Below are 13,751 nucleotides of genomic sequence, written 5' to 3'. Positions count from 1 at the left end.
TTCCTGCAGATTGGTATATGGGGCCATGGGGCAGGGAGAGAGGCCGGACATAGGTGAACACCGTCCCCATACACAAACACACGAGGACAGGCCCGGTCACCTGACCCACACGCTCCGCTCTCACCTTGCTGACGTCGTCCTTGGCGTCGGCCAGGATGCCATAGTTGCGGTAAAGCTCCTCTACGGTCGGCATGGCTTGCGGCTCCGGGATTCGTTCAGGTCCGGCCTCACACTGCGTAGCCACCAACTACCGACGAGACGGGCGGGAAAGATCAGCGCGGAGGAGGCGGGCCACAGCGACATCTGGCGGCACCTGGGGACACTGCATGCATAGGCAATGAACGCGGAGCGAAGGCTGATCACAGCGCCACCTCGTGGCCCGGAGTACAATGGTAAAGAATGGGAAGCACATGCGGGTCACAGTGACACCTGGTGGCCCCTGTGCAAAGTACACAAAGCAAATCACATTGGAGTCTTGCAAGTTTCTAACACTTAATAAGTGAGAAGTAATTTTCTCTCTTGGGCGGCTGTGCTGTTTCTTTCTGATTGGTCCTTCAGGTTACAAGCTGCTTGATACCGAAAAAACGTTATGGGTGCATCCCTAATTGAAACAATTGTTAGGATATGTAGGTATTCTCTGCTTGCTTTATCTCAGCATGGGAGTCATGTTACTAATGGCGCACATTACAGTATTGGTTTGTGTTAAAAAATCTGAGGGTTTAATGTCACTTTAACGTGCTTATTGTGGTCTAGGAGCGAAAATAAAGTTATACTCACCTGAACCTTGAAGCCTTGAAGCCTCTCTCCCCCTCCGCTCCAGCGGTCTAAGGATCCTTGAGTCATCACATCCTATACAGTGTATAGGACATGAGGACGCCAATGGCCATACCATCAGTGGAGCGGAGGTGGAGACAAGGTGTAGGGGCAGCTCTATGAAGTGGAAGGAATAGTGCCCCATCATTGATGTCAGTGGGAGGAATAGCGCCCCATCATTGATGTCAGTGGGAGGAATAGTCCCCCATCGTTGGTGTCAGTGGGGGGAATAGTGCTCCATCATTCGTGTCAGTGGGAGGAATAGTCCCCCATCGTTGGTGTCAGTGGGGGGAATAGTGCTCCATCATTCGTGTCAGTGGAAGGAATAGTGCTCCATCATTCGTGTCAGTGGAAGGAATAGTGCTCCATCATTGGTCTCAGTGGGGGGGGGAGTGCGCCTGCCCCGGGTGCAGGGCCGTACTGACCATACGGCCGTGGCCGTCAGGGGGCCCATCACTGCTGCTCCCGGCCAGTCCGCCTGCATCAGATGCGGCTTTCTAATCTTGGCGGCTGCTCCCTCCTCAAGGGGGGCCTCGGAGGCCCCAGCAGGCGGCCCTCTAACATGCCTGATTAGAGGGCCGTGTCTGCCTGCTGGGATTTATAGTCCTCTATAGCCGGTTGTGATTCTCTATTGCAGTATAATGCATTGCTGGGATTTGTAGTTCTCTATAGTCGGTTGCCATTCTGCATTGCTGTACAGTGTATTGCTGGGATTTGTAGTCCCCTATAGTCAGTTGCCATTCTGCATTGCTGTATAATGTATTGCGTATTGTTTTGAATTATCCTTAGAACCAGAGGGACAGCAGTATGGATGAGATTGTGATATAATGGTGGTGGGGAGGGGTGCAAAATTTTGTTCCGCAACTCTGGTTACGCCACTGCAGTGCCATACAGTACCTCTGGTAGCAGACAGATGGCAAGCAATGATATAATGTTTAGGGGGAGAACCACATGAACCAAACTACGAATTAGTATCAGACCACATACAATCTGATAAACACTAGATTTAATAGCACCCTTTCCACCAGGGCGCTACAACTACTTGTCGAAAGCCTGCTGGAACCTACTAGTAGTTTGTTTAAAGTGGCAGTAAGGACTCCCATGAAGAGCTAAATTTAACATCCTCACACACTGGAAATAACAAAGTTGATGGAAGTTTGCTCAAAGCTTTTCAAATGCTTTGCAAAAGCTTATGGTGCAGATTGCTCCTATACAAGTTGAAGCCAGGGATCTCATTGACGGGAACCTCCCTGAAATAAGGTTTTGCAGGTTGGGATGTCTGTGAAGCCCATGTGAGCGAGGCCTAAGACACCCTGCTCTGAATGACTGAAAGAAATGTAGGCTTTAGCGGATGCCTAGGTTACTGTTAACAGTAGTATAAATCTCTGTGTGATGCACTTTTGAAATGTATATTTTAATGATGAAAAGGATTAAGACCTTAAAGTATAATTAAATGAGAACTATGAGGTGAGTGCTTTTCACTCATCCTCATAGTTCTAGCCGACCTGTGACAATGAGACTGTCACAGGTCGGCTCAGTAGATCGGGAAGTGAGGGAACACATACCGGCGTTCGCTCACCTCTCGATCCTGTCACGGCTCTCTGCCGTGACAGGGGAGGGGCTGGATTCCCCCCTTCCCGATCCTCCAGCGCTGACTGGCAGAACGGACAGGGGAGGGGGCGGGTACGGCTGGCTCTTCCTCTAGATAGGCAGAGCCAGCTGTCACTCACGCAGCTGGGCGGATCCAGACATAATTGTCGGGATCCGCTTCAGCTGCAGCGCCTCAGTATACCGCGAGCTACAGCTCGCGGTACACTGAGCTTAGGGTGGCGGGAGGCCGCTAGTTTGTGTCCGCACGTTACCCTAAGGAGAGCTATGGGGAAAAGCCCTGACCCCATTGTTCTCCTTAAAAGCCTCCAGTGTTTTTGCATATATCTACTTCTAGCAAGCAGTAGATATATGCAAAAAGTGTAAAAAACAAACAAACAAAAAAAACGCTTTAAAAGCGGGGAAAACTTACCTGTGTCTTCCCCACGTGCTCCCGTCCGAAAATGTGAACATTCTCGGGAGGTCGCAAAGCATCTTGGGGCGGGCGCATGCGCAGTTCAAATTTTTGGCCGGGACGCGGGGAGAGACACAAGGTAAGTCAATGGACGCGTGCACCCGCATGCAGACACCGTGGGACAGGAAGTGCCAGCAAGGACAGAGGAGTCAGCGCTGGATCGGAGATCCGCCGCAGCGCTGGAGGGACAGATGAAAACATCAGGAAAGAAGAAGAAGAAGAGCGGATTAAGAAACATCATTTAAGGTAAGTGCTGACATTAACATTGGGGGGAGGGAAAACATTTTTTGATTTTAATGTCACTTTAAAGGATAAATCTAAAGGTTTAGAAGGACATTTCTTTAATAAACATACAGCAAATCATTTTCACAAATGGTTCACAGATGCAGTCAGTGCTTGGCTTCAAGCACCAAATTCTATCCCCATACTTAGGATCAAATCCAAAAAAAATGCAGAAAGTAAGCTATGGATAGAAAAGGTCACAGATGTTTTACAAGTGTTATAGCCATTTACCCTGCAAATCATTCTGCATGTTTGTTACGTTCTCGGATATACAGTATTTTTCTTTTCATGTCAAATGTATGTAATGCAATACTGCATTTTGGACACTAGATGCTGCTGATGAGCAAACAATTGAAGTATTTATTTCCTATGCTCATCAGCTCCATCGAGTGGCCATAACTCAGTATTGCATTACATACGTTTGACCCCGAAAAGAAATTAAATAAAAGAATGTTCGTTTTTGCATCTATTCACACAGAACGAGCATCAGAATGATTTGTAGTGCGAATGGCTCTGCGAATTAGTTATAAATAGATCACTGCAATTCATAAATATCAATAAAGAGAATGATATCTTACAGCAAAAAGTGCTAAACGATAGCCAGAAATATCATGTTGGCCCAAACACGTAAACACTGTTGAATGGCTAGTTTCTTGCCAGTGAACATAGTTTGGGAATCATTGTTCTTGGCCTACGCCTCTCTCCAGAAGTTAAAAAGTCAGTCCACCCATATGGGATATTTGAGCTACAGATGGAGTCTGGTGTGCTGACTTGTCCGCTGGTATCTCATATATCTCTGGGGACCTCAGAGAATACATCTTCTTTGTCTTCATCCAAATTCGTTTTCCCAGTTACCTCAGAGTCTCAATACATGTACAAAGTCAGCGTTCTCAGGGAGGGGGAGTAGCTGCTCTGACACATTCACTTTGTGCTTGAGCTTTAGTGCTCTGTAAACAGGATTATTTTCAGCAAAGAAGCTAAAAACAGACAGGTATACATGTAAATAAAGCTTACAGCGCCACCTGCTGGCTAGAAATATTAATTTGCAAAATTTCACATGGCGATATTCAATATTTCACTATTTTGGAAAATGTATTTTAGTTCTGAGTATTATAAATAAAGAAAATATATGAAAAAATAATACATTGTACACTCCCCTTTGAATGCCCTACACATTTTACGGCCTGTTGCAGGAATGAATGCCTTCCACAATGTGCTAGACTTCATACAAAATACAGTTCCATCCAACCATAAGCGCCTTCTTCGTCAACAATTAGAAATAGAAGCCGACTTCATTCATATTTTGTTAGAATCCACCATCATCATGGGACTTCTAATATGTATAAGTTAGAATGTCAAGTTTTTATCGTCCACTCGCTACAATTGTGAGCCTTCGTTTTGGGATTCTTCTGGGGTATGAATGGTAAAATCGTATGTAGATTCATAATCCCGGGATCCAGAGGGTTGACGTTGGAGAACTGTTTCATAATCCTGGGCTCCGGAGGGTTGACGTCTGAGAACTGTTTCATATTCCTGGGCTCCGGAGGGTTGACGTTTAAGAGTGGTTTCATAACTGTGGTCTTCTGAGCTGTTCTCCAAATTGTCTACATATCTCTTGTTCCTCCCTTGGTCCCGAGCTCTGATGATGTCTACTGTACAGTGGTGCAGGAATATATAGTCATCCTGGAAAGAGAACATGTGGGATTATTTAATGAACCCATAGAAACCAATCGATCACCTCTCCGGTGAGGGATACTGCACTTTGTACATTGTAAGTGGCATATGCACCATCTAATTACAATTTAAAGTGTATCTAATGCTAAAACCTTTGGCTGGTTTCCTGGTTACCATTGTCACTGGGACAGAAGGTGAGGAGAAAGTCCACATTTTGAGTTTCCATTCTATGAGAATAATTGGTCTTCTCCAGAAGTTAAGGAGTCAGTCCACCCATATGGGGTATTTGAGCTACAGATGGTGTCTAGTGTGATGACTTGTATACTGGTATCTCATAAATGATGGGTTGGAATGGGCCCGAAGGGTTTCTGGAGATGGGCTTTGTTGATGAATTCTGCATTTTGCATTTGAAGGATAGGGGAGGACTGGGCTGAGGAACGTTTGCCTCCCTTGTCAGTACTAATAATATATGTTAGGTTTGATGGCCATGAGTGGAGATACTTCCCCAATCCCACTTCCAAGAGAGCAGGACCTGCAAGCAGTGACATATGCTGAGCATTATTTAGCTATATGCTTCTTGTTCAGATTGGCAATCACAGCACATCGCAGTGGGAATTCCGCCAGCAATAACTTCCTTTGCAGCCCTGAGATGTCATGTGACTGAAATGCAGAGAGAGACCCCCCCAAAAAATGCTAGTAGAATGTATTGTACCCATTTGGTAAAGGAAGCTGAGTCATAAGGATAATTCCTGATGACGGATGAATATATGATCTGAATGGCTAGCTTCTTGTGAGTGAACAAGGGGCATTCTATGAGAATAATTGTTCTTCTCCAGAAGTTAAAGGACAACTATGGGGTTAAGTCTTTTCCCCATAGTTCTCCTTAGGGTAACGGGAGGACACAAACTAGGGTCCTCCCGTCACCCTAGGCTCAGTATACCGCGTGCTGTAGCTATATTGAGACGCCGCAGTATACTGAGACACCGCAGCTGAAGCGGATCCCGACAATTGTGCCAGGATCCGCCCAGCTGCGTGACTGACAGCTGGCTCTGCCTATCTAGAGGCAGAGCCAGCTGTACCCGCCCCCTCCCCCGTCCGTTCAGGCAGTAAGCGCTGGCGGAGCGGGGAATTCAGCCCCTCCCCTGTCACGGCAGAGAGCCGTGACAGGATCGAGAGGTGAGCGAATGCCGGTATGTGTTCGCTCACCTCCCGATCTACTGAGCCGACCTGTGACAGTCTCATTGTCACAGGTCGGCTAGAACTATGAGGTGAGTGAAAAGCACTCACCTCATAGTTCTCCTTTAAAGAGTCAGTCCACCCATATGGGGTATTTGAACTACAGATGGAGTCTGGTGTGATGACTTATATACTGGTATCTCATATGTGATGGGTTGGCATGGGCCTGAAGGGTTTCTGGAGGTGGCCCTTGTTGATGAATTCTGCATTTTGCATTTAAAGGGTATCTATGGTCAAAAGCTAAAAATAAGTCTGTATTTCTATATTGAATTTCCATAAGTTCTACCCCACTTCTAATAACCAGATCCATCTAGAAGGTTGTAAACTTACATTGAAGACGCCCATAGGACGGACTTCCTCAATGTACTGACAATGTACTCACAGAGCCTGCCTTCTGAACTACAACTCCGCGTCTGAACAATGGATCATTATAATTGCTTGCTGGAAGCAATGCATGATGTGATATGTAGTCTTGAGAAATGGAGGTTGCATCACATCAAGCAGCAGGTGAAGAGACGCAAAGCACGCTGGGAATCCAGAAAGCTCCTGCTAAAAAGTGACCGGCCCATACATACACAACGCACACTGCTTACCTCAGATTGTAACATGGACGGCCGGTGGAGCTGCAAGTCATGAGCTGTCCTGTACACATCTACAGAATTACTGGTTTCTAGCTGGGTAATGATGCGGCTGAGGGCGATGAACATTCCACATCTGCTGCCTCCAGTTCTTGAACAGAAATGACATGGTAAAAATGTACAGTATGTGCAAATAAAATGGATTTAAAGAGACCCTGTCACTTCAAAAAATTAGAGGTAAAAGCACAAAAAAATCAAGTATTTCCGTTGCTTACTTGCATGAATTTCCTTTAAATAAATTGTTTTCATTCACTTGTAATATGCCTCTGAATTTGCTAGAAAACTTGACTACTCCAGAAAAAGTCCCTTCCTCTCTCGTGCAACTGTCGGGCTCTCGGTCCATGACCGAGTGCCTGACTTTTCAGAGGGAGTGACACCAAAATGACTGTCAGTCATTTTGGTGTCACCCCTCCAATGGTGTCACCCGGGTGTGAGCCGCACCCTCCTAGTGATGCCACCGCTAAACTCAGAACTACCTACATGCTTGTTTGTATTAGAACTACTGCTCCTGTACATGTCAAAAGAAATGAAGGGGGTGTGTCCTGTTGGTTATGTGTTTAAATGAAGCACAGAGATCTTGAGGAATGCTGAAATAAGTTTTACTTGGTTAGAAGAACGGTACATGTATGTATGCAGCATTTTGCAACATATATACAGTATATATATAGGAAAACTTCCTGTGTATCATAGATAAGCATGCATATAGAAAACTAACATTGCACTACAGCGCCATCTACAGCTCAAAAGACATATCACAGTCAGTAATACAATCAGTATGCCGTTGTGTTTCCAACATGTCCCTCCTCTGTGACTTTTCATGCTGTCAGAGCCATCTGATCTCCCTGCTATTGCAAGTATCCATTTAATACGGGGTATGTCCATGGCACTCCATGCTAAACTCAGAAATACCTGCATGCTTGTGTGTGGCCTGTGTAGAACTGACTAAAGTCCCATGCTCTCGTATATGCTAAGCAATAGAAAGGGGATCTGTCCCTTTGCTGTGACTTTTTCATGCTTCCACTGTAATCTGATCTCCCTGCTATTCAAGTCTATTCCAAAGCATGAATATTATCCGAGAAAGCTGCGGTTCCTGTTCAGAGCTCATCTCCTCTAACTGGGAAATATGAAATATGTATATACAGTATAATAATTAACATTTAACTGATTTACAAGACATAAAATACATTTAATAGTCTTATTTTTAGCATCAACCAGAATACGTTTACATAGGCTATACATCTTTCATTATATTTAGAGACTCGTACCTGCAGTGCACCAAGGTGCGGTATCTTATGGAATATTTATTTCTATGCTGCAGGACCTGAGTCACAAACTGTATCAGGAGCTCTCGCTCACTGGAATCACCGGTCGCCGGCCAGGAGGTGTACTCGAACTGCTGCACCCGAAAATCTCTATTCTTCTTAACCTGTGTTATAAAAATATGTTATTTGTACATTCTGTATTCAGTGCTGGGGTAACAGTTACCGGTTGGTTAGATTCCCAGCCCCCTTCATGCTAAGATTGAGACGTTTCTAAGCCCCAAACCCATTTTACCCCTCATTTTCACCTGATAGTCCTGCACATGACACATTTTCTGCCCTTTCATGGCTACACTTTTTTTCTTACTGTATATATATATGGGAATGCCTATGGTTGTCACATGGGTCGGACTTTAAACTTGTCTGCCTTTGTTTATCCTCATTACATGCATCATTATCAATGTTATGGTCTTGGATCCTTGGACACTGTTAACCTTGCCCACAGTCCTCATTTATTCCGCCCACTTTCTGGGTAAATAACCCCAAACCATGCCCACTTTATGGGTTAGTACTGGCCAGACCCCACCTCTAAGAAAATGCAGGGACTGCTCATCACATCCACTTTATGGGTTAGTCCTGCCCAGACCCCACCTCTAAGAAAATGGAGGGGTGCCCATCATACCCATTTTATGGGTTAGTCCTGCCCAGACCCCCACCTCAAAGAAATGCAGGGACTGACCATCACACCTACTTTACGTGTTAGTACTGCCCAGACCCCACCTCTAAGAAAATGCAGGGACTGACCATCACACCCACTTGATGGGTTAGTACTGCCCAGACCCCACCTCAAAGAAATGCAGGCACTGCCCATCACACCCACTTGATGGGTTAGTACTGCCCAGACCCCACCTCAAAGAAATGCAGGCACTGCCCATCACACCCACTTGATGGGTTAGTACTGCCCAGACCCCACCTCTAAGAAAATGCAGGGACTGCCCATCACACCCACTTGATGCGTTAGTACTGCCCAGACCCCACCTCTAAGAAAATGCAGGGGCTGCTGCCCATCACTCCCACTTTATGGGTTAGTCCTGCCCAGACCCCACCTCTAAGAAATGCAGGCTCTTCTCATCACGCCCACTTTACAGAATGATCTCATCCATAGCACACCTCTAAATAGGCAGGGGCCGCCCAATCGTGGCTCTGGTCCCTGCAATTAATGCCTTTTTTAAATTACAGGCCATCTTTATTAAAGACTTGTTGGGCTAAAAATAAAACTCATAATATAAAAATTTTCATTTCAACAACAGGCACAAAGCACAGGTCAGCTACTCACCTGTGTAAGCGTGAATTCTCTAACAGTCCAGCACCCGGAGGCCTTCTCTCCAACAAAAGATACCAGCAGGTTGCCAACAAGTCGGGATTCTTTGGCAGGCCAATATTCCTCTCTGTATTCCTGCAATAGGGAACAAAGCTAAATGATCAAAAAAATAGGGTTAATAGGGTTTTCATATCTGTTAGAAGCTACTATAGCTTCTATGGGGGGTAGACAAACTATTTGTGCAGGCATTTCAGATGCACAAGAGCCCTCAGGGACTTGGGACCCTTTTATACTAGTAGCGACGTGATTTGTTTTGGAAACCATCAAAATGTCACCTAGACACGGACACAGTTAATGTCTATCTAGCTGCAAAGTGATACACAATAAATAAAAGTTTTTACTTGGACAGTAGTTGGACCGAGAGCCAACAAACTAGCCTTACACAGGGGCCTCCTGGTGACTTTATCCACCACTGTCCAGTAGCATAGAAAATGAATACCAAATGCTTCTCAAATTATTCCTAATGCCTGTATTGCATTTAGAATGTGTTTGGGAAGTGGTGCACCCATTGACATCTATTGCAGGCATCACAAATGTCCAGAAGCTTTAACACCTGCTGTGTCCAATAAAATATAGTGATGCAAAGCAAAGCAAGTATTTGACTTGGGAACACATTTTTACCAAAACATTCACTTACGGTACATTTGCAAGATTAGGAAAACATTTGTGATGGATTGAAAATTTTACCCAGATACTTGGCCATGTGAACAGACCCTGGTTGCCTAGTTCTGGACTGCAAGCTGAGTCCTTACTTAGCTCTTGGCACTACGGCCCACGTAGGGTATTGGCCACCTGACTTAAGCTTAGAAGCAAACACCTTTTCTGTACAGAAAGGGGTTGTTACCCCCCATGCCCAACATTCAACCTGGAGGTTCAGGGTGCCTCTTTATGACTTGATTAAGATGCAGAACTTGCAGGTAAGTGAGATGAAACAATTGCAAGTTCTATAGATTGCTTCTCATTTACAGAGTACTAACATGGACATATTTTGATAATTATTAAGACATAGGTTGGTCCTTATGCACTCCTTCTTTTAATCCCCCCCCCCCCAAACCAAGCACATACTGGCCAAAGAATCACCCCAAAAAGTCAAGCCCTCTAACAGATTGGTGATTGTGATTGGTCCAGCTCCCTTAGTTTGTTAGAATCTCGTTCGGAAAACGTCTACGTTTTAGTATGTGGGTGCAAATCTTATTGTACTTCAGAATCACCTTAGTTGCTTACCATCTTTGCCATGTCCTCACTTAAACTCTGGATGCCCTGACCCCTGCTGCGTTTTCTGACTATGTGTTTGCCCCTTACCCTGCATTTAACCTTCGCTTCTGTTTACCCTTGGCAAGAATATCTGGCTACAGTTCCTGACTATGCTTCTGCCTTTATCTCAATCATAAACCTGCCTAATGAATGGTACCTAATCATAGCCTGATCAGCTATGCAAGTTTCATCCGAGAGGCAACCACAGGGTTTGCACTCTAGGAGTGCTTGCTGTGCAAATTCCAATCCAACCACCGGGGTTCAAGTAAACACCAGAGACTACACCTTGATGAGGACCAATGTATAGCTTTTCCATGGCTCTGTTCTTCATCATATATTCAGTATAAATGGTTTGGGTTTGAGACTAGGGATGAACTCCTCCTGGTCTGAACCTAAGCTTCTTCGAACCCAGAAGGAAACTCCTTCCTGCCCAATCAGAGCCGGGGCAAGGGAATTACCCACAGCTGCACGTAAGCAAAGGGGCGGGATGCATTGATGTCATTGACTTTATATGGCTGCATGCCTATATTATGTAAATTAAATTCACCTAATAAAGTCATGAGGCCACATAGTCAGCACAAGCATCCCAGCCCTTGATTTATGGTCAGTTAAGAGAGGGGAATGCCCTAACCTGCACGTAGCTTGCGTTTTCGGAGGAGCTCAGGTTTTGGACGAGGTTGAGCCTGAACCAGAGCTCATTCCTATTTGAGACAGGTTTATTTTATAACTGATTACTAACCATTGATTAAAGTGTACAAAGACACATAAGCAAAAAAAGAAAGTTGGCGTTTTATAGGGCAAACAATTCAGAACTATACCAGGCTGCAGTTTCCTTCATTCTTTTAATGCGGAAGTAACAGACACAACATACCCTTAAGCTGGCCATACACCCGTAGAGTATCTGCAGATTTTCTATGGTCAGATGAAAAGAGTGCAACAGATTCCTCCATCTACGCTAAACTGTGTGGATGGAGGAATCTCTCACTGTGCCAAGCTTCAGTATCTTGCTAGTCGGCCCCGCTGGATCTCAAAATACCTGAACAATCTGATTGGATGCAGGCATTGGTTAGGTATTTTGAGAGCCAGCGGGGCCGACTAGCAAGATACTGAAGCTTGGACCAGCGGGAGATTGCTCCATCCACACAGTTTAGTGTAAATGGAGGAATCTGTTGCACTTTTTCCATCTGACCATAGAAAAGCTGCAGATACTCTATGGGTGTATAGCCAGCTTTAAAGGGTTAATTATGCATCTTAGTCACCTGACTTCACTCCTTCCAAAACTTCTAAGTACCAGGACTCTTAAATTAAAACTGGATTTAAATGTAATACAGTACTGGTTCATTTTGTTGAATCCTAGAGAGCATGACGACCGTGGTTACATTCTGTTCCCAAATCATTTGCCAAAAGTCGTTGACTGTTTCCCGTAAAGGACTCTGCGCAGCAATAAATTCCTTCTTAGATCTCTGTCCCTGAAACAGAACAATATTATATTACTAGAGCTCCTTTGGAAACGTACAAGAGGTTTGATTTATAAAGAATTCCCTTGACCGTTCGCCCTGCAGATATCTGCGAATGTTCATCCGGGGTGTGTATATACAGGTGAAACTCGAATAATTAGAATATCGTGCAAAAGTAATTGCAGTAAGTGCTGCAAAAGGGGCCCAAACCAAGTACTGAGTACATATGCATGCTTGTACTTTTCAGAGGTCCGATATTGTTCTATGTACAATCCTTGTTTTATTGATTGCATGTAATAATCTACTTTTTTGAGGTTGTAGATTTGGGGTTCTTGGGGTTTTCATGAGCTGTAAGCCATAATCATCACAATGATGACAAATCACGGCTTGAATTATCTTGCTTTGCATGTAATGAGTCTCTCTCATATATTAGTTTCACCTTTTAAGTTGCATTAGTGAAATAAATGAACTTTGCACGATATTCTAATTATTCGAGTTTCACCTGTATTCCCAATGAATGTTCTTTTTTCCTTTACAAGTGCATTTATATTTAAACATTCTGATTGTAATATCACATAATGGCCCCTGGATAGGGCTACATACATAATGCGATTTCACAACCAGAACATTCAAATTTAATTACATTTAAAAGGACAAAAAGCTAAAGAACGTTCACTTGTGCATATATACCCCCAGGATGTACGTTCACATATATTCACAGGGTGCAGCTCCTCAAATTCTTTGTAATAGTAGTAGGGACAACATACATAACATTGTTTCATCACATTGCCCTTCCTTTTTATTATATGTATGTGATAATTTTTGCAAAAAAACCCCAAATTCTGAATACGAACCTGCTTCATATTGAGCCGAACTCAAATCCAGAGAAGTGCGAACTCAAAATAAATGTTTACTTTTTTTTTTTAACGTTTTGACAGTCCGCGGAAACAATTAAAAAACCCAGTGTGTGGTTACCTCTAGGCCCACCGGGCCCTTTAGGTTGGAATTTTAGGGGGAACTCCAATGCCCAAAAAAGCACCAGAATAATATGTCCCACAGTCCACAACCCGAATGTCAACAGAGAGGCAAAGAACTGTCACAGAATAACACACAGCTCTCCGCTCCCCTGTTTCATTCCGAATGAAATTCTGAACTAAACAAAATCGCACACATCTAATAGACAGAAGGTGATGAAAAAGCACCAACACAAAGATACAAAGAGCTAGAGCTGACTGAAGTTCTAAACCTTCCACACCTTACCCTAACCTAACCTAAAAACTAGGGATGCACCCAGGGGCGTAACTAGAAATCACAGGGCCCCATAGCAAAATTTTGTATGGGGCCCCGTGATTGCTAGTCATGCCACTTGCAGAGCCCCAGCGGAGAGTGACCCTGCAGAGCCCACCATAGACTCTCCATAGTGGGCTCTGCAGGGTCTGAGATCTCTTACCTGTCAGCGTCTCTGTGGTCGCCGGGCTCCGACTCCTGTTCCGTCCCCGGGCCCCGACTCCTGTTCCGTCCCCGGGCCCCGACTCCTCTGTTATTCCTCCTCCATTCCGTACACCGCCCTCATCTGCCGCATCGGCTGGCTGTCACTGACCCAGCTCCGCAGCGGCTATGAGGGGAAATGCGCCGTGGCCGCTGCTGAGCTGTGTCTGTGACAGCCAGCACCCCCACATGCCATAGCGACCCAGG

The 13,751-nt window shown here is 44.8% G+C and overlaps 1 protein-coding gene across 1 annotated transcript in view; it reads right to left on the bottom strand.

Moving 5' to 3' along the window:
* The window catches only part of API5 (apoptosis inhibitor 5), an 18,349-nt gene extending 18,057 nt beyond the window's left edge, over positions 1–292 (bottom strand). Inside the window, exon 1 of the mRNA XM_018554974.1 lies at positions 125–292. Within this exon, the coding sequence (XP_018410476.1) occupies positions 125–193 (69 nt within the window). The 5' untranslated portion in view covers positions 194–292. The remainder of the gene's footprint in view (positions 1–124) is intronic.
* Positions 293–13,751: the final 13,459 nt, after the last annotated feature.

This window comes from Nanorana parkeri, unplaced genomic scaffold, assembly GCF_000935625.1.
Source record: "Nanorana parkeri isolate BGI_ZX_2015 unplaced genomic scaffold, ASM93562v1 scaffold10, whole genome shotgun sequence".
NCBI lineage: Eukaryota > Metazoa > Chordata > Amphibia > Anura > Dicroglossidae > Nanorana > Nanorana parkeri.
This window is presented reverse-complemented; position numbering and strand designations above follow the sequence as displayed.